Source organism: Cyphellophora attinorum (genome assembly GCF_001299255.1).
Source record: "Cyphellophora attinorum strain CBS 131958 chromosome Unknown Contig8, whole genome shotgun sequence".
Classification (NCBI taxonomy): domain Eukaryota; kingdom Fungi; phylum Ascomycota; class Eurotiomycetes; order Chaetothyriales; family Cyphellophoraceae; genus Cyphellophora; species Cyphellophora attinorum.
In genome coordinates this window covers 900,686-925,566 of record NW_017253236.1, presented here as the reverse complement: position 1 = coordinate 925,566, position 24,881 = coordinate 900,686, and the positions used below count along the sequence as shown (strand labels likewise).

At 54.5% G+C, this 24,881-nt stretch overlaps 11 protein-coding genes across 11 annotated transcripts; 6 read left to right on the top strand and 5 right to left on the bottom strand.

Moving 5' to 3' along the window:
* Window positions 1–49: 49 nt before the first annotated feature.
* AB675_5647 (uncharacterized protein) lies at window positions 50–1,225 on the bottom strand (the record flags this gene model as incomplete). Its single annotated transcript, XM_018145877.1, has 1 exon — window positions 50–1,225. One exon carries the CDS (start codon window positions 1,223–1,225, stop codon window positions 50–52), a length of 1,176 nt encoding a protein of 391 aa, XP_018001967.1.
* An 828-nt stretch (window positions 1,226–2,053) lies between these two features.
* On the top strand, window positions 2,054–3,575 carry AB675_5646 (putative MFS-type transporter; the record flags this gene model as incomplete). The annotated part of the gene is made up of 2 exons (XM_018145876.1): window positions 2,054–3,241; window positions 3,291–3,575. 2 exons carry the CDS (start codon window positions 2,054–2,056, stop codon window positions 3,573–3,575), a joined length of 1,473 nt encoding a protein of 490 aa, XP_018002072.1.
* Window positions 3,576–4,255: 680 nt separating this feature from the next.
* AB675_5645 (uncharacterized protein) lies at window positions 4,256–5,969 on the top strand (the record flags this gene model as incomplete). The annotated part of the gene is made up of 2 exons (XM_018145875.1): window positions 4,256–4,677; window positions 5,012–5,969. The coding sequence occupies 2 exons, from the start codon at window positions 4,256–4,258 to the stop codon at window positions 5,967–5,969; spliced, it is 1,380 nt and encodes a 459-aa protein (XP_018001864.1).
* Window positions 5,970–6,709: 740 nt separating this feature from the next.
* AB675_5644 (uncharacterized protein) lies at window positions 6,710–7,479 on the bottom strand (the record flags this gene model as incomplete). Its single annotated transcript, XM_018145874.1, has 2 exons — window positions 6,710–7,190; window positions 7,229–7,479. 2 exons carry the CDS (start codon window positions 7,477–7,479, stop codon window positions 6,710–6,712), a joined length of 732 nt encoding a protein of 243 aa, XP_018002025.1.
* A 708-nt stretch (window positions 7,480–8,187) lies between these two features.
* On the top strand, window positions 8,188–9,347 carry AB675_5643 (Enoyl LovC; the record flags this gene model as incomplete). Its single annotated transcript, XM_018145873.1, has 2 exons — window positions 8,188–8,397; window positions 8,424–9,347. 2 exons carry the CDS (start codon window positions 8,188–8,190, stop codon window positions 9,345–9,347), a joined length of 1,134 nt encoding a protein of 377 aa, XP_018001748.1.
* Window positions 9,348–10,579: 1,232 nt separating this feature from the next.
* Window positions 10,580–12,045, top strand: AB675_5642 (O-acetylhomoserine (thiol)-lyase; the record flags this gene model as incomplete). Its single annotated transcript, XM_018145872.1, has 2 exons — window positions 10,580–11,709; window positions 11,787–12,045. 2 exons carry the CDS (start codon window positions 10,580–10,582, stop codon window positions 12,043–12,045), a joined length of 1,389 nt encoding a protein of 462 aa, XP_018001918.1.
* A 1,113-nt stretch (window positions 12,046–13,158) lies between these two features.
* AB675_5641 (Long chain acyl-CoA synthetase 7, peroxisomal) lies at window positions 13,159–15,429 on the top strand (the record flags this gene model as incomplete). The annotated part of the gene is made up of 5 exons (XM_018145871.1): window positions 13,159–13,357; window positions 13,410–13,629; window positions 13,678–13,810; window positions 13,855–14,232; window positions 14,281–15,429. The coding sequence occupies 5 exons, from the start codon at window positions 13,159–13,161 to the stop codon at window positions 15,427–15,429; spliced, it is 2,079 nt and encodes a 692-aa protein (XP_018002070.1).
* A 156-nt stretch (window positions 15,430–15,585) lies between these two features.
* AB675_5640 (uncharacterized protein) lies at window positions 15,586–16,644 on the bottom strand (the record flags this gene model as incomplete). The annotated part of the gene is made up of 1 exon (XM_018145870.1): window positions 15,586–16,644. One exon carries the CDS (start codon window positions 16,642–16,644, stop codon window positions 15,586–15,588), a length of 1,059 nt encoding a protein of 352 aa, XP_018001811.1.
* A 729-nt stretch (window positions 16,645–17,373) lies between these two features.
* On the bottom strand, window positions 17,374–19,281 carry AB675_5639 (NAD-dependent histone deacetylase HST3; the record flags this gene model as incomplete). The annotated part of the gene is made up of 2 exons (XM_018145868.1): window positions 17,374–19,107; window positions 19,156–19,281. 2 exons carry the CDS (start codon window positions 19,279–19,281, stop codon window positions 17,374–17,376), a joined length of 1,860 nt encoding a protein of 619 aa, XP_018001746.1.
* Window positions 19,282–19,787: 506 nt separating this feature from the next.
* Window positions 19,788–21,536, bottom strand: AB675_5638 (uncharacterized protein; the record flags this gene model as incomplete). The annotated part of the gene is made up of 1 exon (XM_018145867.1): window positions 19,788–21,536. The coding sequence occupies one exon, from the start codon at window positions 21,534–21,536 to the stop codon at window positions 19,788–19,790; it is 1,749 nt and encodes a 582-aa protein (XP_018002088.1).
* A 299-nt stretch (window positions 21,537–21,835) lies between these two features.
* AB675_5637 (putative mitochondrial ATP-dependent helicase irc3) lies at window positions 21,836–23,979 on the top strand (the record flags this gene model as incomplete). The annotated part of the gene is made up of 2 exons (XM_018145866.1): window positions 21,836–22,084; window positions 22,132–23,979. 2 exons carry the CDS (start codon window positions 21,836–21,838, stop codon window positions 23,977–23,979), a joined length of 2,097 nt encoding a protein of 698 aa, XP_018002086.1.
* Window positions 23,980–24,881: the final 902 nt, after the last annotated feature.

Here is a 24,881-nt window from a genome sequence, read left to right as displayed (position 1 = left end):
GGCCAGCTGCGCTGAGAAAGTGCATATCGGATGGGAATTAGTGCTTCACTCATTGATAGACACCATAAGCCAACTGCTCAATGTAAATGCGGCAGTCGGTATCTTTGGCATTCTTCACGAGTCTCTCGAGCTCAATCTTACCCTCGCAAAGACTGCGCAGCAACTGCCGAGCGGCTACCTCGCGGCAAGATCTGACGTGAGTATCGTGGTCCTCGATTCCGGGCAGATCATCTTCATACTCGCACCATTCCGCATCATCCGGCGACCAGTTCTGTGGCAGGCCAAGAATACCATCACCTTTCTGGATCGTCTCTTCCTCCAACCTCGCTGAGGCAACAGTCCGTGGTGTAGCATTGATACTGTGATAATAGTCAGCGTATAGACTGGACACAGACTTCCACAGGCGCCGAAGCGGCCTAGGAAAGCCATCAAACAGCTTTAGTTCACTAGCAAACCATTCCTTGTCAGCTTTAGTCACTTTAGGATCATAGACTCCCCAGAAGCCTTCGCGGGACATGATCCAGGACGTAGCCTTGAGCTGCTGTTGAAAAGCATCCAGGGAACCCTGTAGAAGAGATAGACCACCTCGACGCTTGAGCACCACAGCCATCTGCTTTGCACCACGCAACATTTCGTCCAGACACACGCTACCGATGATCAGCTGTCCGAGTGCGGTGCGAAGAGCAGCAAGAAGATCAGCACGTGGAGTGTCTACCTGTGGCTCGTCTCGAAGACTGGCCCACAGTGCCTCTGCTTCTTCTGCTTGACGCACTGAGAATTCCGGAAAGTAGTCTGTATTTGCATGTGATTCCCAGACCTCAGTGAAGAACGCCTTCTCCGGTCGAGCTTTTCGTTCACACTCTGGGCGCTGCTCATCACCATCGGACTCGAAGGGATCATGGTTAGATGCCTTGGGCTTACTGCTTGTATTGAATGGATCTCCATTACAACATTGTGGGAAAGACAGCTCACCCACGCGCGTGTCTGGTAGTGCTTCAGAAAGGGTTTCCCAGGCCTCGTTGATTTTTTGCTGTCGTGTAGTGGCCTTGACTCTGTCCTCGTCAGTGTCAGCTTTGTCTGGATGATGTAGTAAAGATAGTGCGTAGTAACGTTTCCTCGCGTCAGCATTGCTACTGTGCTTACACAAACTGAACAGCCTGAGGCTCCGCAGTGCCTTTGGGCCCAAGTGGTCGAACAACGGATGGCTGTGAGTGGATTTGGGCATGTTGTACTTTGTAGGTAGACACTGATGAGAGCGCCTAACTTGCAGAGAACAGACCATCTGTTTGCTCTCCAGAGGTCCATACTTATCATCCAGACTCCTTCGCTCAACGCAGAGCCGCTCTATCTCCTTGTGCCATGCGCTCACAAAGCCAGATCAAGGACATTGTGAATTACCTTTGTCAATGAACAAGAACGAGACAAAGGTCTAGTGTCCATCGCGGGGTGCTTCGAGTGCGCCATGGGACGCATCCCAGCCACGGACTTGCGCAGCAGCCGCCAGCTGTATAGAACGCCATGTATCAGCTGCCTACTTCACAAGATGGGCAATGTCTACCTTGTCGCTCTTGCGATGTGGTCAGAGAGGGAGGTCCTGCGGATGTGGAACGCTTCAAATGACCCCATCGCGTCCTTCAAATGACTCAAGCTCAGCTTTGGCTGTGGGTATCATTCATAGCACCTCCCGCAAGCCAGATGAGGACTTTGTCATAGCTGACGTCTTAGACATTGCGGTCTTTTGCTTCGATCCATCTTGTCGTGAACCGGCTGCTTTGCGGAGGTAGATATCCGCGGTGAATGGACTGAACGCGATCAAACCCGCAACGCGTGAAGGACAAAAAGTATAAAACACGAGAAAATGCTAGCCGAGGGCTTAGCTTTAGGAAAACCCACCCGCTCGGTCGGATCCGAAGAGATATGCACTGGTCATCGGTCAGCGAACTCAACATCAACCAGGAGCTGGAGGCATTCATCAATACCTACAAAAGAGGGGCACGATGCGATGTAGTGCTGGCTAGCAGCAGCAAACGCGACAATCACTCATCAGGAGACAATGGCAGTTTTCTCGCAAGACGTGAGCGCCGCCGTACAGAGCTTCCGCTCTCGCCCACCGATTCTGCTGAGAACCCGCTCCTCAAACTGGTTCATCACCCTCGCAGTTTGCTTCGCAGTCTTTACCGATGTCTTCCTCTACGCCGTCATCGTCCCGGTCATTCCCTTCGCGCTCGAATCCCGCGTTGGCCTCGCGGCCTCGGAAGTTCAGCACTGGGTCTCTATCCTCCTCGCCGTCTACGGCGCCGCTCTGTTAGTCGCAGCGCCCATCTTTGGCGTCCTGGCCGATCGGATCAGGTCCCGCCAGGCGCCGCTTTTGGCCGGCCTTGTGGTCTTGCTCGGAGCGACGGTGATGTTCTGCTTCGGGAAGTCGCTCACTGTTTTGGTGGTGGCGAGAGTGTTGCAGGGTGCTTCGGCTGGTGTGGTATGGGTGGTGGCGTTGGCGTTGTTGAGTGATACGGTGGGCAAAGAGGCATCAGGACAGGCAATGGGGTTTGTTGCGGCGAGTTATTCTGCGGGTACCATTCTGGCGCCGTTCTTAGGTGGGATAGTCTATAGAGAGGGAGGGTATTTTGAGGTCTTTGGGATGTGTTTCGGGGTGGTCGGGACGGACATAGTGCTGAGGTTGGCGATTATCGAGAAGCATAGAGCGAGGAAGTGGCAGGATGGGGTAGTGGAGGGCGGACCGGGTTTTGAGCTGGCGGAGGATACAAACACGACGGCAAGGGTTCCCGATGATCAGGGTAAGAGGGCCGATGAGATGACAGTAGCTCCCACAGTTGCATCGAGGAAAGGGCAACCCACCTTCGTGGTACTTATCAAGTCACGGCGTCTGCAGGCGGCCTGGGTTGGCACTCTGGTGGTTTCGATGACAATGACTGGACTGGATGCGACACTGCCGCTATTCGTCAACCGTATGTTTGGTTGGGACTCTCTCGGCGCCGGCTTGATATTCATCGCCTTGCTCATACCACATATGTTTGGACCCATCATTGGCAGAACGGTCGACAAGATAGGACCTCGCTGGATCGCAACTTTCGGCGCGATTCTGCTGCTACCATTCTGGGTGCTTTTCAGGTTGGTTGATCACAATAGTATACGACAAATTGTCCTCATGGTAGTGCTGCTGCTTGGAATTGGAGTCGCGACAGCCTTACTGGTCACGTCACTGATGTCCGAATTCAGCAAGGTAAGTCGATGTTCGGTTTACCACAAAAGGGATACTAAAACAGAAGCAGGTGTGCGACAGTAAGGAAAAGAAGGACGCGAACATCTTCCGTGGCAGAAGCGCCTACTCCACGTCGTACGGCATCTTCAACATCAGCTGGGCGGCAGGCGCCCTCCTGGGCCCACTTATGGCCGCCGGCATAGAGCGCTCAGCGGGATGGAAGACCATGACCTGGTGTTTCGGACTGACAGCCGCGGCCTGCTTGCCATTTGTTGTGCTTTTCACAGGAGGACTGATAACGACGCGTCGGAAAGCGGATCCCACGCCCTCGAGCAACAACGCGGTTGTAGTATGACGTTGTGCCCGGCCTTTGGGTAACCATTGCCTAAATAGAACATTTTGACGTGTCTCAAATCAGAGACAAGGGGAAATTGTCCGACAGCAAATCGCTAAGATCGCTCCATATCAGGTGGAGATGAAGAGCGGAGCGCGTTGCCTGAAACTTCGACTCTCAGCCAATCAAGTCCGCGACTCGAGAGTGCCCTCGATCTCCCAGGGCCTCTTTTCGACCCTCTCGACCTACCATTTTCGTCGAGCAGCTCGTGCTTGCGACAAGGATCATCCAAGTGCCGGGCGTCGCAGATGCTTAATGTGTCTCTTCCTTAGCCTTTATTGAACTTTACGCGGTCTGTTTTCGCTGCAAGATGGCATCAAAGGCCAGATCTGGGTTGGATCTGCTCAGAAGGACAACAGATGTTCGATGCCAGGTGCTTGTGTTCTTTTCGTGACCTTTTCTTGTGCATTGCAACTACCAGTATTGACCGACAACCTTGACGGCAACGTGGAGGAAAGCAGGCCTAAGACATCCCTCCTTGCAGCACTACAGCATGCCAGCAGTACGGGTTTACTGAAGAGTCCTCGCGTACGAAAGCTCCGCGCTGGACGAGGGAGTCTTCAACATTCGCGACAAGCGCGCACAACCTACACAGCAGTGTTCATTTCTGCATACGCGCAACAGGATACGTCCATGGAATCATGCCCGACTTCAATCTCAACCTCAATCGCCTCCCGCCTCTCTTCCTCCTCCGAGCCACCCAGTTCCTCTTCTCACTAATCACCCTCGCCATCATCTCACATCTCGCCGCGCTTATCAACACTGCCGCCTCGGAGCTCGCGACGCCCGCACAAATCAACTTCGCCCTCTTCACCGCGGTCTTCAGCATCCTCCTCGTCATTCCATACACCACCCTCGCACCACGATGGTTTCCTCGGATAGCACACCGCTATGCGATGACCGGCGCGGAACTCACGACTGCGACCTTCTGGTTCGCAAGCATGATTTGCTTGGCGGATTGGGCTAGGAAGAAGTCTAGTCGGGAGCTGGAGGAGGAGAGGTTGGATGGCACGGGAGTGAGGGGGACGGCTGTTGCTGGGGCTGTTTTTGCGAGTTTTTGCTTGTGAGTTGTTCCCTCCCCGTTTCTCGCCCGTCAATGGTCACCATCGCACTTGATCAGTTGAATGCCGAGCTGGAGCTTGAGCACTGGCCAGCAGAATGTCCTCGGGTATCGAGGCACACTGTGTCTCATAGTGGCCGAATTACATGGCTGGTACGAGCTGTTGGTCAGCGGCCAGGGTGCGAACCGTCTTGTGGCTCCAGCTGTGGCCTCCTCGGTTGCAGCAACCCTGGATCTCATCCATGAACCCACGTCCTCTCCCCAGATCACGTGCCTCACCCTTCACAACACTATGTCGTCCCATGATGCCGTCCCATCGACTAACAACACTGCTCAGCATCCTCTTCACGACCTCCTCCATCTTCGCTCTGTCCCACCTCCTCACCTTCGCGCCCATCCACCAGAACAATACCCCAACCCATCACGCGCAGAAACCCTCGACCTCCTCAATCACCAACCTCCTCCCGCCCCTCCCGACCAAAGCTCCAACCACTACCGTCACGACCATCCACTACACAACTGACCGATCCCCGAACGATCCACCTTACAAGCGCACACAATATCGCGCCGATGCACGCCCCTTGTCCTGGCGGAGCTTCAAATCCGCGCAAGCGGCCTCAAAAGCCCGCTCGCGGAACCACTTTACGCTATTACGTGCCCAACAACAAAGAGATGCAGAGGACTACGAGGAGGAGCAGCGACGGCGGAAGTGGAATCTAGGATGCGGATTAGGTGTTGGAGGGGGTTCAGGCTGGGCAGGCATCCCCTTCAGAGGAGGGAGTGGTGGCGGGTGGGAGCGGTTTGGAAGAAACAGTCCTGGGAGTGACGAGAAGCATTGGGATAAGCTCCTGCGAGAGCAGCGGGAGAAGCCGAATCTGGTGGTGGTGCCGCCGCGAAATCCGGGGACGAGGGGTTGGTGGAGTAAGTTTGAGGAGGAGGGAAGAGGGGCTGCGGCGATGCAGGCGCAGCAGCAGCAGCAGCAGCAGCAGGAGCGAAGTCCATGGGCTGTAGTGAGGCCATATAGCACGAAGGTGGTGCAGGTCGCGGGCCAGGCTTGGGAGAAGGCGAGGGAGGTCAGCTTTGGTGTCGGTGTGAGGATCAGTGCAGCTTTGGGTAGCAGAGGTGGTGTTGCACGGCACAGTGGATGGTTCGGGGAAGCTCCGCCGAGGTGGCCGATCGATATTGCGAGCGAGAGGGGCTCGAGAGGGACCTCAAGGGGAAGGTCGAGGACGAGGGCGGAAATTGGGAATCCGGGTGGTGGAGGGAGGAGATGGGATGGAGCGGAGGTTGTCTGATCATGAATACTAGAGACTGCCGAGAATGGTGTCGAATAGCACTGGAGGAGATCGAAGCTGGTCATAGAGGAAAGGCTGCTATGAGGTGGTATAAGGGAGGCACGGCCGCTTGAAGCGAGACCGTCCGAAGTTTGACGCTAGCGATGCCGAATACCCAGATATGTTATGTTTATGTACGAAATGAAGACTGCCAGTGCATATACCAGCAGCCCATTTGACACAGTCTCGCGTTGAGTGCTCCTTTTTCTCGAGTGACATTCAGCAGCTTCCAGCCCGTTGATCGCACCGGATCTCACTTCTGTCTGCACCTGCCTCCCGTCTTAGCTCGGAGCATGCCTTAGCACTGGCGGGCGCGTCGATGGGCCGGTGCCTATCTGCGGAGGGAGTCACATGTAGAGTAGGGTGCTTGCACCCTTTCCCTGGAGATTCCACTCTGGACGTAACTCGCGCCGCAGATAGAGGCCAGTCCTTCAACGCGTGCTTGTGACGAGACGCAGATAGAGTCTGCGACATAGCATGTTCTGTGATGGTAGTTCCGATCGATGATCTGGCCACCAGGCTTCGTGAAGCCTATGCGTGTCGTGAGAACTGGACAAGTAAACTTTCACTAAACAGCAGATGTAGATGAGGAATTGGTCTGTCGGGTATATTTGCCTGCAAGGGCCCCCAGTGCTGCTTTGACTTGAACTCACAAGCTCCATCGTTCCAGACTTCGCCAGTCGATGCTCAATAAAGCGATACTATCGCTTCCGCTCCCGGATGCCGCCTGAACTCCCCTTGGTCGATCCACTACTTGCTGCACCTTCACCGCCACCACTGTCCGACTGTTTCCCAGCCAGAAAGCCCGCCAGATCAAACCCGTCGCCCGCACCAGCTGCTCCTCCGCCCTGCATCGCCCTCGTCAACCCAGCGACGGGACTCTTCTTCTGCATCTCCTCATATTCTGCCTTCATTTCCGGGTCCATGTTTTCCATCAGCTTGGGCATGCCGAATGTGAATAGCAATGCCACTCCGCCCATCAGGATCATTGGGTTCTTAAGCAGACTGAGCACATTGAAGCCTGGCCGTGTTTCGTAAAAGTTCTTTTTTGATAGCACCTTTGCATTGAGCGTCAACGCCGTGGTGGGTTGCCCATTCGGGTTGAGTTGGATGCCGTGATCGGACCATTGCGTGCCGTGGTAGGTTTCGTATGCGCCGATTATCTGTAAGCCGGCCTCGGGGCTGGAAGAGGAGGTATCGATGCGATAGGGTGCGAAGACGTAGTCGCGGGAGTAGATTTGGAGGAGGTGCGAGCCGTGGTGGGGATTGAGGGGAATTCGATGTAGTTGCCTTTCCGGATGACGGCTCTGAGCTCTGGGCCTGTGGAAGTGGTGAGGGTGGCATGGGTTGACGCTGGTAGGACGTTTGGGTTGGGGAGCAGGGTTGATGGGGGAATGTTGATGCGGATCGAGGCGGCGAGGGTAAGGGCGAGGAGTTGCACGGCTGTGGCCAGGGAGACGAGACGCCGCATGATGAGGGGTTGTGCAGGGAACTGGGGAAGGGAGGTGATGGTAGTCTGATTGTCGTGAACAGAGTGGTCCAGGAATCTAGCGAGTGTTCAGACCTTTTGCTATTTCCTACTAAATCCGCGTGGGTGTTCCCAAAGCACAGTTGGCATTTCAATTGCCGTCCCTTCCACACTTCTAGCTTAAGCAATTGACAATTCTGCTGATATTCAAATCACCGATGCGAAGCGCATCCAGATTGACACGCGAAGCAAGTATCAAGATGATCTCCTTACAGCGACCTGAGTACGATCAACATCCTTTGTGTCTGAACGGCAACTTTAACAAAGTGCTAGCCGTAGGTTGTCATCTTCTCCGAAGTCATGTGCCGAGAGCTCAGCTCAGGGTCTTCGGCCAGATCATAGAACCCGAGAGCATATCTTGGTGGAAGTCGGCCTCTCGTGTGTACAGCAGAGATCCGCCACACGTTTCGCACCGCGCAACCCATGCTTCAAGTCTGACAAGATAGGGTAGCAAGCTCTTCGTAGTGGTTAAATGTAGCATTGGCTTGCACTACGCGAAGCATGATTCGAAGTGTATATGTACCATGACATACTGACGACATGGGGAACAGGTAGGATGGGTTGATGATATAACAGCGGCTCGGGTCTGCCATCGAGCAGCATATATTGACACAACACAGCAGCTATCCTATTACAGCCAACGCGTTCGCCATGGCCAAGGACAGCATGCTGGAGGCACATGTGTGCGAGAACACCAACGTGACGATACACCGAGTACCCATACCTGAGCTTCCACGCCCAACATCAATTCTCATCAAGGTCCATGTCGCCTCTACTAATCCCAAAGACTGGAAGATGCCCACCGGCATGCTCAAAACCATCGGCGACTGCCCCAATTCGGGCGACGACTGTGCCGGCACCGTAGCAGCGGTTGCTCCGCCGTCAAGGACTTCCAGGTTGGCCAGCGTGTGATCGCCCTACACCAGCTCGGCGCCCCTTACGGTGTATTCGCCGAATACTGTATCGTAGAGGACTTCGCATGCATTCCCATCCCCGATGATCTACCCTTCGAGGCCGCGGCGACCCTTCCGATGGCCTACTTCGTGGCAGTCATCGGCCTCTACGCACCGTCAAGTCTTGCGCTAGCAGAAGGCCCCTGGGATGCGCGGAAGCCCGGTCACCCACTTGAGAATGAACCACTGCTCGTCTACGGCGCTAGCACCGCTGTGGGGACAATGGCAATCAAGCTCGCGCGGATATGCAATATACATCCAATCATCGCCATCGCTGGTCGAGCAAAGGACTGGGTGGCTGAAGAACTCCTGGATGCCTCGAAAGGCGATGTTGTGTTCGATTATCGCGACGGCCACGACGCGCTTGTTGAGAATCTGAAATCAGCACTTAAGGGCAAAAGGGCACGCTACGCGTTCGATCCTGCCACTGACAAGGGCTCATATCTCACCTTGGCGGAAGTTCTTGAGCCAGATGGGAAGATTGTGTTGACGCTGCCTGGAAAGGCAACGCAAGAGCTGAAGCAGGCGCAGAATGGGAAGTTTGCGGGGTTGCAGGTGTCGCATGCAATGGCTGGGAGTTTGTGGAAGGCGCTTGGGGCAAGGCCTGGGCAGGAGGATACTGGGAAGGACAAGATCAATCTGGGCCTCACTGGATCGGAAGGTCCGACTTTTGGGAGGAAGATGAGTGCTAGCCTTGCACAGTTGCTCAAGGATGGAAGGATACAGCCGAGGAAGTATGAGGTCAGGGAGGGCGGGCTCAGGGGCTTGGACGGGGCGTTGAAGGATTTGAGGGCGGGCAAGAACAGTGCGATGAGTTACGTGGTGCGCGTGAGCGAGACGGAAGGCATCGACTCTTGACAGTGACGTTGGCAGACTTGAAACTGGAGTCGTGCGGCGCGGCGACAAGGCACGATCAGTGTGCCTATTGGTTCCGCACCCTCGCCGGCGTTCACTGCGCTATTTGCGGCCGTAACCCCGTACTCAACCTTGGATATGCCATGAGCAGTCTTCCTTCTGGTCCTCCTTGAGACAGGACCTGAGGCGCAGGCACAGTCAGTGAGTATGATCGAGGTCCAAGAGTGACTCAAGCATTCGGGCTTCAGATCAGCAACGGACACTTGGCGGGCGCCCCTCATGTCAGAGCTAAGCTGGAACCAACATCTACACACAGTCTTGCATTGCTCGTCCGCCGCTCATGCTGTATGTGCAGTTCATTCAGATGATTCGGTCACCACGGACAAAGCAGCACCTGATACTCGACACGGGAATATATTTTCTTGCCTCTTTCGTATCAAGCCTGCTCCTGGGAAGCACCAATAGACGCAATTATGCCTTCCAGAGGCAGTAGAGCGGCGCACAGCTTAGCTCGCTTGATCTTTGACATAAGCGGCTCCTTGACCAATGCTGGAGATCTCGAATCCAGAAAGTATTGAGTGAAAACGATACGTCCGCTACAGTGGATGTCGTCGGGCTCCCGCGCATTGGGAGAACGGCGATGTTCTGGAATCGTGGACCTCCTTCAACGGGAAATTCATCTGGTGCTACCTAGGTTCTGCAGGCTACACGTCTGACATGTTAAAGACGACGTCGTGATATAAGGCGGGTATGTGTACAACGAGAGTCCATTGTTTGTCCCGTTCCAACAGCAAAGTCAAGTCATCCGGCTCGAGATCTCTCTTGCTCCCGTTCCCCCTCACCAAACTTTCCGTGCGCCGACTCGCCGGCCAAAAAGTTGTCATCACGCAAGGATTGCGTGCTTGCATCACCCCGCATTTTCGTGCAGTGAAGGTGCTCGATCAAGCAACAAATATTGACAGAAGAGAATACGGGCTCAGCTCTTTCTTCTGTGCCCCTCTCGTATCTTCTCACGTCTGTTCGTTCCTTCTTACCTCGCAGTCAGACCAGAACAGGACCCTTTTGAGACCTCTCAATCCGTAGAGTCAAGCTCATACAGGAATCAGAGCAGAAGCCTCGCCTTTGCACGTACTCGTCACCACACATTGTGCTCTTAGCGACCTACCTAGCCAACCCAGCGCTCGGACCGTCCTACCTTACACACCGCAGCCTCACCACCACACCTATTACTCACCATGGCATCACCAGAAACCCCAGAATGGGTCCAAAAGTTCGAAACCCTCCAACTCCACGCCGGTCAAGCCCCCGACCCAGCAACCAAGTCGCGCGCCGTGCCCATCTACCAGACCACCTCCTTCACCTTCGACGACAGCGCCCATGGCGCGCGCCTCTTCGGCCTGAAGGAGTTCGGCAACATTTACAGCCGCATCATGAACCCGACCGTTGACGTGCTCGAGAAGCGCATCGCTGCCCTCGAAGGCGGCGTAGCTGCTCTGGCTGCATCCTCAGGCCAGGCTGCCCAATTCATGGCCATCAGCGCGCTGGCGCACGCGGGGGACAACATCGTCAGCACGAGCAACTTGTATGGTGGAACTTACAACCAGTTCAAGGTGTTCCTGCCGCGGTTGGGCGTTGAGACGAAGTTCTTGAAGCAGGATACGCCTGAGGAGCTGGAGGCGGCGATCGATGACAAGACCAAGGCGGTGTATGTCGAAACAATTGGGAATCCGCGATACAATGTTCCCGACTTTGAGAAAATTGCGGAAGTAGCGCACAAGCACGGTGTGCCTGTTGTCGTGGACAATACCTTTGGCGCCGGCGGGTACTTTTGCCAGCCGATTAAGTGGGGTGCGGATATCGTCGTACACAGCACGACCAAGTGGATCGGTGGCCATGGGACCAGCATTGGCGGGATGGTGGTGGATAGTGGGAAGTTCGACTGGGCGAAGAATGCGAAGCGATTTCCGCAGTTCAATGATCCGAGTCCGGGGTATCATGGGTTGAAGTTTGTCGATACGTTTGGGGCGATTGCGTTTATCATTCGACTCAGGGTGGAGGTGCTGAGAGATTTGGGGAGCTGTATGAGTCCGTTCAATGCGCAGCAGTTCTTGATTGGGACGGAGACGTTGAGTTTGAGGTGTGAGCGGATCGCGGAGAATGCGTTGAAGTTGGCGAAGTGGCTGGAGGGGAATAAGCATGTTAGTTGGGTGAGCTATCCGGGGTTGGAGAGTCATAAGAGTCATGGACTGGCGAAGAAGTATTTGCCACGGGGATTTGGAGGAGTGCTATCTTTTGGAGTCAAGGGAGGAGGCGCGGCGGGCAGCGAGATTGTCGACAACTTCGAGTTGATCTCGAATCTGGCCAAGTAAGTCATCGCCTCCCATTTGTGACAGCGGATTGTGCTTGATGAGGAGATCTTGCTAACAAACGGGTGTGTCACAGCGTCGGCGACGGCAAGACCTTGGCGATCCACCCGTGGAACACAACCCACGAGCAGCTTTCGGAGGAGGAGAGGATCGATTCTGGTGTAACGGAAGACCTGATCCGCATCTCGGTTGGGTACGAGCATATCGATGACATTATCCACGACTTCGAGCAGTCGTTCAAGAAGAGCGCTGCTGCCAAAACAAGTGGTGGTAACGCGAAGAACGCTGAGGCGGAGGGCAAGTCGGGCGATGCTGGTCTCAGTGGGGCTACCTGATTGAATGCTCAAGACGGTTGTCTGACTTGTGGTGTAGAGCCGCGTCTGTAAAAAGACATCCTCGTATGTGCTGCTAGAGGCCTAGGATCCGAGGCAATGAAGGCCCGCAGCAGTCCTCAGGCCTCACTTGCTCTCGTCGTTGTTGAGGAGCAGAGGCAACTCATAGCATCGTGCAGGATACGTGGCTGCTGACACGGGGACTTGGCTGCTCAACGTGTCGCTTCTCCTAGCGTGCGCCGATAATGCATGCGTTGTATTCTAGGAGTTGAGGATGCCAATCGTTATTCAGCCGTGGCCGTCAGAGCTTGCTGAACAATGATAGTCAGATCATTGTGCAATACAAGTAGGTTGAAAGAGACTGTCGCGAGTCGTCTGTTGTCACAGCTCTTGATCGTGTTGAGGAGACGGCCAATAGCGTTTCACCAACCAACAATGCCTGCCCGAAGCTAGACGTCCGAACGTCTAGTTAGCCCTCAGTTCTGCACCCCGGAGCATGAGCTTTTGGGTGCCCAATTGGCTGCGGTCTGGCCGCGGCTGTCCCGATTTCGGACTCTCGGCAGCATTATGCGAGCACATGCTGAGCCTGCGATGTGACGAAAGCCCGCAGGCGAGCATGTGCTGACATCCATCCATGCTTCGCAACTTCGCAAGGCGACCAGGACATGCCTCTGCCCGTCTTACTACCAGATTACAATGCTCTTGGCTATCGTTGAGCTACACTCCAGCCTTCTGGGCATCAGATCTGTGTGACATTGATGATTGCGGCCGACACAAGAACACCTAGCGAGCTGTGAAGGTACCTGGGAAGTTGCACCCAGGCTGGAAAACCTCGGCTGGTGACTTTTACGGAGCACAGTTTCCAAAAAAGAATGCCAATTCCGCTGGCTCCAGCTACTCGAGGAGACGTGACCTGTGCGCAGCGGCGGCGCATCATCTCTCATGTGATGAATTTGTTCATCATTTCATCAGCAGAGTGCTGACCCTTCCTTTCGTTCCTTCACTTGGTTCTGTGTGCAGTCATTCGTGCAACGGGTCGTTCCTTCATTACGACTTCTCTTCAAGCCCTCGAGCACATACATTGCTGAACACTACTTACGCCATCCTTGATTAACAATGACCTCCTTCCTTTCGTCAAAACCGCTGCATCTGAGAAAGAGTCAGGAGAACGCGGGCCCCGTACCAAAGGGTCAGGCGCATGCTGTACCCCTTCCAAACTCCAAGAGGCCTGGCCGGACAGCAGTCTATCGCAACTGGAGATTTCAGGATGCCTTGGTAGACACTTTGGACCCCGAGGTACGGACGGTGCATGAGAGTGAGTGCTGATGGATCAGAAGCAGCAGTAACAGAGTACTGACTGGCTGCAGTATTTGAACAGACCGCGAAGCGATTACCGCATCAGCCATATCTGGGCCATCGACCATGGAATTCCAGCAAGCAAGCCTGGGGCCCGTACCAATACCTTGACTATGAGACCGTCCAGCAACGACGAGCTGCATTCGGTGCTGGTCTCGTGGAGTTACATGCCAGACAAGGCATCACTGGCCCGTTTGGCGTAGGACTGTGGTGCCCGAATCGACCTGAGTGGTAAGAGATGCGCCCGTCGCATGACTGAAGAGTGCTGATCGACTACAGGCAAATCACCGACCTAGGCTGCATGAGCCAGTCCCTCTACAGTGTTTCTCTCTACGAGACTCTTGGCCCGGAGACCACCGAATTCATCATCAACCATGCCTCGCTGCCCTGCGTCGTCACCTCCCTCACACACGTACCGACCTCCTACGACTAAAATCGCGGGTTTCATGCCTGAAGTTCATTATCACCGTCGAGTCCCTTGAGCCGGCAGAGAATGAAACACAAGAGACGTCAAAGAAAGCACTGCTTTCATCTCTCGCCAGCGAGGCCGGTCTCCAGATCCTTTCCATGTCAGAAGTCGAGGCCGTTGGCAGCAAGTCTGGAAGACCATGCAATCCGCCTCAACCAAACGACATCCTCACGATCAACTACACCAGCGGCACTACTGGTATGCCAAAGGGAGTTGTACTTGAGCATCGAAACGGTGTCGCGGCAGCGTCAGCCTCTCTATGTGGTACCAGCATCACAGAGACAGACATCTTCGCGTCCTACCTTCCCGCAGCCCATATCTATGAGCGAATGATGGAGCAATTGGCTACGTGGGCCGGTTCAAGGGTAAGTTCTCATACCGTGAATCATGGAGTGCTGAACTGATGAAACCAGATTGCCTACTTTCATGGTAATGTGCTGGAACTTGTTGATGATCTGAAAATTATGAAACCGACAATATTCCCATGCGTACCACGACTCTGGAACCGCTTCGGTGGAGTAATCAAAAGCAATACCGTAGAACAGCCTGGCATCAAGGGTGCCCTCAGTCGACAAGTAGTTTCCACGAAACTCGCAAACATCCGCAGAAAGGACAATCCGACATCTAAGCATATGCTATATGATCGAATATGGAGCAAAAAGGTTGCCTCTGCTCTCGGTCTCCAGAACACACGGATGCTGGCCAGCGGTTCAGCACCTTTGGATCCAGGTCTGCAGCAGTTCCTGCAGATCATCGTGCCTGGTCGACTATTGCAGGGCTATGGCTTGACAGAATCCTTCGCCGCCTCGATCACCCAATTGGATGGCGACCTTTCCGTCAACAATGTCGGAGCGCCAGTATGTGCTATCGAGATCTGCCTCTTAAGCGTACCAGACATGGAATACACCGTCGATGACAAGCCATACCCACGCGGCGAACTCCTACTACGCGGTCCCGCCGTGTTCAGGGAGTACTACAAGAACCCGGAAGAGACTGCCAAATCTTTCACCGAGGACGGCTGGTTCAAGACCGGTGACATTGCCCAAATCGACGAGTTGGGCCGCACGGCCATCATCGATCGCCGGAAAAACGTTCTCAAACTAGCCCAGGGCGAATACGTGTCCCCCGAAAAGATCGAGGGCGTCTATCTCAGCCAATGCAACTACCTCGCTTCTGCCTTTGTGCACGGCGACAGCCTGCAGTCTTCTCTGGTGGGCATCTTTGGTGTTTCGCCCGATTTCTTCGCGCCATTCGCTTCCAAGATCATCGGCACTCCGATTTCTCCCACTGACATTGCGGCCGTCAAGTCGGCGTGCCAAAATGAGAAGGTCAAGGCGGCAGTGCTGCGGGACTTTGAGCGCGCGGCCAAGAAGAAGTTGAGCGGATTCGAGAAGGTGAAGGTGCTGAGTCTGATGGTGGATCCGTTCACGGTCGATAATGAGTGTTTGACGCCGACGCTGAAGTTGAAGCGACCTTTCGCGGCGAAGAAGTTCAGGACAGAGTTGGATGAGCTGTATAAGATTGGGCTGGAGAAGGAGAGCCGGCCGAAGGCGAAATTGTAGGGGGCGTGGATAAGATCTTGGACATCTGCTGTGAATAGCCATGTGGTTGCGAGAATGTACTGTAGGATATGGGGGTGTGTATAGAGGGCAGACATCGTCACGGAAGCTGCTGGGATCTTCAAGTATGCATTCGAAGGTGTCTATAGACTTCCAAAATCACTTCATTGAAAATTTTCCAAGATTCTTCGTTAGCCACCCTTCTATGCCCTCCATGACCCAGCCTCGCTTCTGGTTCCACGTCTCCTCAACCGGCCAGCTCACGCCTTCGCCACCGCCGAATACCGCTCTGTACTGCCAGATCTTCTTCTGGTCCGCCGAAGCATTCTGCACCTCCCGCGCCGTAGTCGCACGATCCCAGACCTGGTCTCTCAGGACTTCCCTCGCCGTGACCCGCTGAACCGTATCCACAAGCTGCGCATACGTCAACGTCTCGCCCGCTATATACACCTTATTCTCCCGCCATTCCTTCACATACCCATGAGGCTCCAGCACGAGCTCAGCAGTCACCCGCGCAATATCGCCCGCCGTAGTAGCAGTAATCCCATCCTCCCAGCTCCCCAGAGCCCGAACACGGATCTGCTTCTCAGGCGTTGTAGTAACAACGCCCCAAATCTCTTCGAAGAGGAAGCTCGTGAAGATCCCACAGCTCACCACCAACCACTCCACAGTTCCCTGGTTTTGCGGCGAGCGAAGCAGTTCCCGCACACCATAGGCTTCCGAGAACAGCCCATCCCCGGCATTACGGGGGCCGAGGATGTCGTAGTCTACGCCGAACTGCCAGGGAAGGTACCTAACCCCCCGCTTCTTGCCGGAGTCACCTTCTTCGGCGGCGGCATAGAGGAGGACAGCTTCAGTGAGTTTGCGCTGCGAGCCGGGCGGGAGCGTCATGCCGTTGGCGTGGATTATAGTTCCATACCCTCCCTCGCCAAACTTCGCCGCGAGAACTTCAACAGTAGTGGCAGCATCCGCGATGTCCAGGCCCAGGAATGAAACGGCGGGATGGATCGCGCGGTAGGAAGCGAGGTCTGCTGCTCTGTTCGGGTCTGTGAAGGTCGAGGGCCGGAGAGCGAGTGTGACGGGGTGTAGAGTGGGGGAGAATGACGGGTGGGTTGTGAGGTGGTGTAGGAGGGCGAGGCCTAGTTCGCCGGCGCCGAGGAGGAGGATTGGGCGTTGCTGAGTTGCATGAAGCGGAGCGGAAGGAGTTGGGCGCGCCATAGTGTGGGTAAGATGGGGGTTAAGCTGGGTGGGCTGCGCTGCGATCAGACCGTAGTTGATGGGACGGTTGTGGAAATTTGAAGTACTAGCCAGATGGCGGCAGGATGAGGACAGAAAGAAGGAGCTTTGGTCAATATGTCTTACAGGTAGGTCTCACTCAGGTTGGTGAGAGCTCATACTTATTTATCGAGGTACATGTACCTACCGTGGCACCAACGTCACAATGGATCTTGGAGACCTGTCCTCGTTCGCGAAAGCTGTCAATCACATCTAGACTGGCCGGCCGGCTCCATCTTCTTGTCAAGAGGTCTCGGTCTGTCGTATCGTGAAGCACCGAAAAGCAAAAGACGGCATGGAGGAATGACTAATGCATGGAGTTAGGCAAACTTTTGAAGATCTTGGCGCGGACAGTCCGCTCGACAAAAGACTATGGAACGACTTTGCCTGATGCCCAGGAACGATAGGCTCTCTGGTGGCGGCATTGCTGCATTGCTGGCCAAATGTCATGCGTGAGCAGACAACTGACGGGTGAGTCTTGCTTGACGAAATGATTATGATCTCATTGCAGCTACTGCTTGTGGCTGAGGCCTCTCGTCCAGGATTTACTCCACCTTGTCCTTCTGCTCGCTTCGAACGCTGCACTCAATCGATATGTTTCATATAGATATTCCCCGAGGCTTTAAGCAGCACTTGCCTCGGCCGTACGTCAACATCTTTGCATAAGCCTCCTCAACGAGGACTCTTCATCATAGCGCTTTGTCTACCACTGCTTCTCCGCTGCAGGCCCGGCACGAGACAACCACTAACTCCTCCCACTCGCTCATCGAACGCGACATCATTCTGGGTCTCCTTGTTGATCAGGTGCTCGATCATATTCTGGTAGCGCGCTTTCGTCGGCGTCTCAGGCACGGCTCCGTCCACTTGGGTCTCTGGACCGTATGTGTCCGGCTCTGGTAGGTTCTCTTTCTCGTGCTCGCTCTCTTGAATCTCAATGCTAGTGTCGGATGAAGCGGTGACTACATTGCGCAGACTGCTGCTTTCGAAGATGGCTGGCGTGATCGGCGAGAAGTCTGGTCTCTTGGGCGATCGGAAGATGAAGGGCCCTTGTTTCGTGGGTGTGAGTGCTTTTCTGGGACCTGGTGCTTTCGATGGACTAGACAATGGAGATGCTACCGGTCGCCTTGCTTGCATCAGCGGCGATAGGACATTCTTCCTCAAGAGCTCTCGCGCATGACGAGGCGTTGCTGGCGTGCGGCCTCTGGCGGACTTGGCCTGCTTTGCAGCTTTCTTGGGAGGCATTGATTGTGGCCGCAAGGGAATGACCACTTCCACGCCCTTCTGCTTTTGTACCGGCTCGGACTTTCGCTTCTTCGGTTTCGAAACCTTCATCGTGGCACCAATCTCGCCTTGCCGCAGCCAGATATCCGCCCGCCGCTGCCTTAGATCGATCACCCAGTCATCGCAGTCCATGGGCACGAAGTAGTCAATGAAGCTGTCCCAGACACTTTCGGCAGGCCTTGTGCGGTTGACGAAGATAACTTTGCCCTTCTTCTGACCATGCACAGCTTTGGCGAATTCGCGTATGATCTTCTGGAGGCCGAACACCTTTAGTGATGTACCCATGATGATCAGGACATCTGGCTGACAACTGGCGTCGTACGGTACGAAAGGGCTCAGAAGGGTGTTTTGTGGGTGATCCTCGCCGTACAGCACAATGTTTGGACGCAACGACCCAACAGTGAGTCCTCTCTTGCCCGTCTCCTGCCGCTCTAGACTTTTCTTCGCACATTTCTTACATCGTGGAGCAAAGCCATCCATGAAGACCTCGGTCTCGTTCTCGGTCCAGGTCCATTGCGTCGAGCAGACCGAGCACCGTAAAGTGTCCAGCTCGCCATGCAGTTGGACCACTTCGCAGCCGCCATCCATCTCCGAACCAGGCAAGATTGGCGACTCTCGTGGCTTCTCGTAATTCTTCTTCATGAACCTTCTCTTGTTGCCTTTGCCGCGTTTCAAGTCTGTGACGAGGCCCTCTCGAGACTCAAGACAGTCAATATTTTGTGTGTAGCACCTCATGAGGCGGCCGCCATCGCGTAAAGTCTTGATGAACTTGTGTGTACCACTGGTGTCCTTGACTTCGTCGTAGATCTTCTCTCGCAAGGAAGCGATGAAGCGGTAGAACATGGTGGTCGATGCTGCGTCTTGAAACACTCGCGAGTCGAACAGGTCTTGACCACGAAGCTTCTTTGTAGGAGTCATGGACGATCTACGACCCGAATGTGAGCTCTGGGACGAGATGGGCTCCTCGTCGTCGTCTTCCAATACCTCTGCTTTGCGCTTACGCGACGGGGTCGACACTGGCGACTCATATCTCGTCTTTATGGGCGTTGCTGGTTCAGAGGGAGGAGGCGAGGGAAGTGTTGACTCTGGGATCAGGTTGTACAATCCATCCTTAGATCGGAAGTCCTGCTCGAGTGATCAGTGCTGTCAAGCGAACGAGTCATATGCTCTTACCGGTATGCCAATACTGGTGCTGATGCCTGCACCAGTTACCACAAGCACTTTGTGTGAAGCTGCGATGATATCTGCAATATCCTGTAAATGCTTCTCGTCGCCGAGATGCGCCTCGATCAACGGCATGTCGACGCGTTGGCTGGGGGCAAGACCGTCGATCAATATCTTGTGAGGCTGTCGTGACTATGCCATCGTGTATAGTGGGGTAGAAACAGATAATCGAGGAGGTTGGGATATCTCGAGGTTCAGGTCGCGTCTATTTCGCGTCGATGCACGTCACTCGAGCTCCACAAGGAGAGAAGCTTGGTGTTGATGGTATTGCTGGTCTGTAGTGTCAATTGATGGTAAGGAGAAGCTCGAGATGATGCTATTTCGAAGTGCCGAGCTTGATGTGTGCTTCAAAGTTCAATGGAAAGGATATTCGCAACGATGGTGCTACACTTTGTTGATGTTCTGAAATGCCTTCGACTTGGAGGTTGTTTACTTCCAGGTTCGTACCTGCCAAGCAGGATCGGTCGGTCCTTCCCGGCAGAATAAGCGTCGGATCTGCATCCCCGAAGCCTGGAGTGCGTGGGGCGCCCCTGTCAATCCCTCGCGAGTCCAACTGCACCTCACAAGTTACACTGCCGCAATCATCCGTCCACCTTCTCGCTCCTGATCGAAAACTCGACTGGCAACTCATAAGCCTCCCAGTCGGCCAGTGCTGGCCCTTGCCATCCATTGACATCTTCTATCGTCTTCCGCAGCACCTTGGGCCTCTTTCCTGGTCGCTCAGAGTTAGATTCTTGCTTGATCTCGTTCTCCTCCAGAAGATCAAGCAGTTGCCTGATCCGTTCCTGCTCCTGGCGGGTTGCTTGGGCATCGATCTCATCCATATAGTGCTTCATGGCATGATCGAGCCGACGTTTTCGCTGGCCGGGGAGCATAGCTCTTGCTTTCGGCGCACGACGTGGGCGAGCCTCTTCCTCCTGCTCTTCGGTGTCGCTTTGTGGTTGCTGTTCATCAGATAGGGCGCTCAACGAATCTGATGTCTCGGCTTCATCGTGCAGAGAGAACAACTCGCCTGTTTCAGTAAGATGATTCTCACCAGCGGTTGAAGAGCCCGAATCTGACTCCTGACCTGCGAGCCCGGCCCCAGCGCTCGACGATGACGAGCTCATCGAGTCGTCCGTCGCTCCTGATGACGAGGCTCTCGAAACAGAGCGCGAGTGACGCCCTCGATACGACGGTCGCGACAACATCTCTCGCGCTGTGGTGTGGTCGATATAGCGTTTGCTGCTGTCGCCCTTATGATGTGAACCTGACCATATCCTGACGCCACTCCGCCGTGGCCACTCCAGCCAGAACGTATTACTATTGCGCTGAGAGCCAACGATGTCAAGTGCTGACCAAACGTCCTCCTGACTAACTCTTCGCAGCGGGTCGAACCACGGATTGGCAGATGCTCTGATCCGAGACTCGGCAAGGAAGATGGACGATTGCACGACGCGTTGTACGAAGCTGAGCACGAGAGCCCTGAAGTCAGACAATGCATCTTGGGTGATCGAGGGCGACTCCTCGCCATGTGCCAACGAGTACCAATCATCGTGACTCTGCTGTCGCCACTTGACCTGCTTGACAGGCGTGCCTACCATGAACAGTTTTGTGCTCAACTCAATCCAACTTTCGAGCTTGAAAAGCTCGTTGCCAGGCTTCTTTGCTGCAATGTCATTCTCCTGGTCGTCATCTTCGGCCGCCTCGCTCTCTGCATCAATTCTCTTGGCGACATCCTTGTTGACTATGTATTCAGCGTGGTTCCCACGGCTCGCGTAGTCATAGCGCTCCTCATGTGCTGCTAAAGCAACGGCGGCCCTATCGAGCACTTCCTCCAGATTCTCTCCAATAGCAATGGCTGCTGGCAGCTCAGCGTGCGAGATGTTCCGAGTCTGACGGTAATATAGTTGCCTATCGGCTTCGGTCTGCTTGAGTGCGTCCAAATAGGCCTTCACCTCTACCTCCGATTTCGATTCCACGGCTTTCGCAAGTGCTGGTAGGTTATGGCGTCCATGTCGATCGAGAGCCTGGAAGAACCTGTCCTTCTCGGACGGAGTCCATGTTACCGTGCCGATTGAGCTGGTGTCAAAGTTGTCGTGATGAAGGACCGATTGATCTATCTGAGCTGCTTCGTGGAAGAGGTCAAGATAGGCAGGTATGAAATCTGCTTTGAGATTGTTCCATTTCATAGAGTTCAGATGATCGACTTTGAGAGGACTACTGCGTCGGGCCTCGATGGTCTCGAAGTGATTGTTGGGTAGAGTACTTCCTGTGTCATCATTCTGAAAAGCATCAGACAATTCATCTGATGGTTCGAAGCCGCTGTCTTCGGCTGGGTCGATATCCATCTCGATCTAGCATTTTAAGATCTTGTGAGACCCAAGATGCGGCTGCCGTGTCTAGCATGATGTCAGAACAACTGACTAGCGGATCTGGCGGGCTCTGGAGTACAAAATTTCGTTGTTGCTCGATGATGGGATAAAGAGAAGGCAACTTTGAACACCATTGCAAGGCAAACACGGTCATTTGAATCAGTCTGACGACTTCGATCTCGCCCGCGAACTGCTTTACTTTACCTGGAAGCACTGCCAGCTTGCATCAAGAGTGTCCAATGCTGAACCACACAATGCCAACACAATGACTGATCATGCTCTCGGGCTCGCGATGGACGGCCCTATCATGGCGAGGGCCTGTTGCTTTGCGCATTTCGCCCTGGTCCCGGCGCAGATCCCTCGCGACTGTGGTTGAGCGCGCTACCGATCTGACACCACCGCCACAAACCACGACCATAAGGCTCAGAGAATACCAAGAGGAATGCATTCAGTCTGTGCTGTCATACCTGGAGAGAGGCCACAAGCGATTGGGCATATCACTTGCGACAGGTAGCGGCAAGACTGTACGTCAATGCAGAATCGTGAGGCGTGGTATGCTAATGGTTGCCAGATCGTCTTTACTCAGCTCATTGATCGTATACAAAGCTCGAACAAACATGCGACGCAGACTCTCATCCTGGCGCATCGAAGAGAACTGGTGGAGCAGGCTGCGCGACACTGCGAGAGGGCGTACCCAGGCAAGACTATTGATATCGAAATGGGAAGCAACGCAGCGACAGGCAGTGCGGACATCACGGTCGCCTCGATCAGCAGTCTCGTTTCAGGAGATCGTCTGCTGAAGTACACTCCCTCTCACTTCAAGCTCATCCTGGTTGATGAAGCCCATCATATTGTTGCGCCTACGTACCTCGACGTTTTGGCGCACTTTGGCCTGTATCCCGCCACTAAAGATTGTCCTGCCCTAGTCGGTGTCTCGGCAACCCTCTCTCGCCTCGATGGCATGAGCTTGGGCGCCGCCATCGACCACATTGTCTACCACAAAGACTATATCGACATGATCGACGAGAAGTGGCTGTCCGGAGTCAAGTTCACTACTGTCGAGTCCAAGGCTGATTTGTCCAAGGTCAAGAAGTCTGCAATCACAGGCGACTTTCTCAGCGGAAGTCTGTCCAAGGCTGTGCGGACCAAGGAGACCAACGACATCACTGTCAAAGCTTGGCTGTCAGAGGCTCACGAGCGCAAGTCAACATTGGTCTTTTGTGTTGATATTGCCCATGTCGAGTCTCTGACCGCCGCATTTCGAGATGAGGGTGTCAATGCACAATACATCACAGGTTCCACACGAGTGAAGGAAAGACGTGCCAGACTTGATGCATTTCGAAGAGGCGAGTTCCCCGTCCTGGTCAACTGTGCGATCTTCACCGAAGGCACCGATATTCCCAACATTGACTGTGTTGTACTCGCCCGACCGACCAAGTCTCGCAACCTACTCGTCCAGATGATCGGCCGCGGAATGCGTCTTCACCCAGGCAAAGATGACTGCCACGTCATCGACATGGTGGCCTCGCTCGAGACTGGCATTGTCACCGTACCGACTTTATTCGGCCTAGACCCATCTGAAATCGTCAAAGACGCCACAGCGGAAGACCTCCAGAAGCTCAAAGACAAGCGAGATGAGGATGAGAAGATACCCATGCAACGGCCCTCCAACATCGCTCACCCAGAAGCAGTCCTCGACTTCACCCACTACGAGACAGTCCACGATCTTATCGAAGACACCTCTGGCGAACGGCACATCCGCGCCATGTCGCCTAACGCCTGGGTCCAGGTCGACAGCAGCAAGTACATGCTTTGCCCGCCCGCAGGCATACTGACCATAGCCTACATATCGGAGTCATCCACCGTTAGCAGAGCGAGCAAGTCAAAGAAGGCCACCTCAAAGCCCTCCTCTCCAGAGCCACCCTCCTCATCTGCCTCTGAAACCCCACCAGACCCCTTTACCATAACATACAAATACCCTCTCCCCTCCCATGCGCACTCCAAATCCCCGTGGTCCGCGCCTCGCACGATCGCCACCGCTTCTACTTTGGCATCCGCCGTCGCCGCCGCCGACACTTTCGCTGCGTCGAAGTTCGAACGCATCTGGCTCGCCACCGCTTCATCTTGGCGGCGCTCTCCAGCCTCGGAGTCTCAGCTGAATTTTCTGAATAACCTACGCGGCGTCACGGCGGGTCTTGATCCCGAAAGTGGTGATCCAGATCAACAACCCTTGACGCCGGCGGATCTGACCAAGGGCCAGGCGAACGATATGATTACGAAGGTGAAATATGGGGCGAGGGGCAGGTTTGATAAGCTGCGGAAGCAGAAAGCGAAGGTGAAGAGGGAGAAGGAGAAGTGGGAGAGGGAGCAGGAGGTCCGGCAAAGGGAAAGTGTCGCTGTTGGGGCGCTGAATGCGTAGGGTTGGTGGGGTAAGGTACATGAGTGCTCGGCCATGTTCTGTAGCTGAGTACCTGAGCATGTGCATACCTCTGTGTACATGGACCCGTAATGTATCCCATCCTCGTCTGCTGAGCACTTGGAGGCGACGTCGATTTGAAGAGGTTCGATCATGTTTCCACGGTGAACTTCACCAACTGTTCAGGTGCATTCCGATGGTCCATCCGATCGCAAGTCGCTACACATACGTTGCAACAAGACCAGATATGTGTACCAGAATCGAGGCAAACATTTTGTCAACCGATCGGTCGAAGGACCTACTCATCCGGGTTTGTCCAATGTCAACGCACTTTTGTCATCCGGCGCCACAAGAGCCGCCTCCCTCCAAAGCGAGTTGTGAGTCCTGGAAAGGCTGATGGCTTCCGCACTCACTATTGCTCGGGAGAAGAACGCTTCATCTTGTGGTAGAGATCACTGTTGTGCTGAGCTGAGCAGAGGAAGCGGTCCATTTGCAGGCAGGCTTGTTATCCCGATACAGCAGGATGTCTGACGGTCAACCGCACATATATCTCCAGATGTCCGATTAACACGTTCGCTGCCTGCACGACTCAGCCAGATAACCTCATGACAACTCTGGAATGGTTACGGGATCAGGGCGTATCCTCATGCTCATCTTATCCTCATCGGCTCATCCAGCTACTGAGGCTGACCATCCTTTCCCAACGACCTCTGTCACCACTTCATTCACTACTTCATCTGTTCATGCTCCGTATGATCGTCTACCGCTTCTAGAGACGAACGTCGTATCAACGCGCTCTCAAACACAAGTCTGACCATACTACGAAGATGTTCGTCCCACCAGGCAGCAGTAGCTACTACTAAGGTATGACAATGTTCTGTCGAGTTGCTATCGCGGTGTGTCGA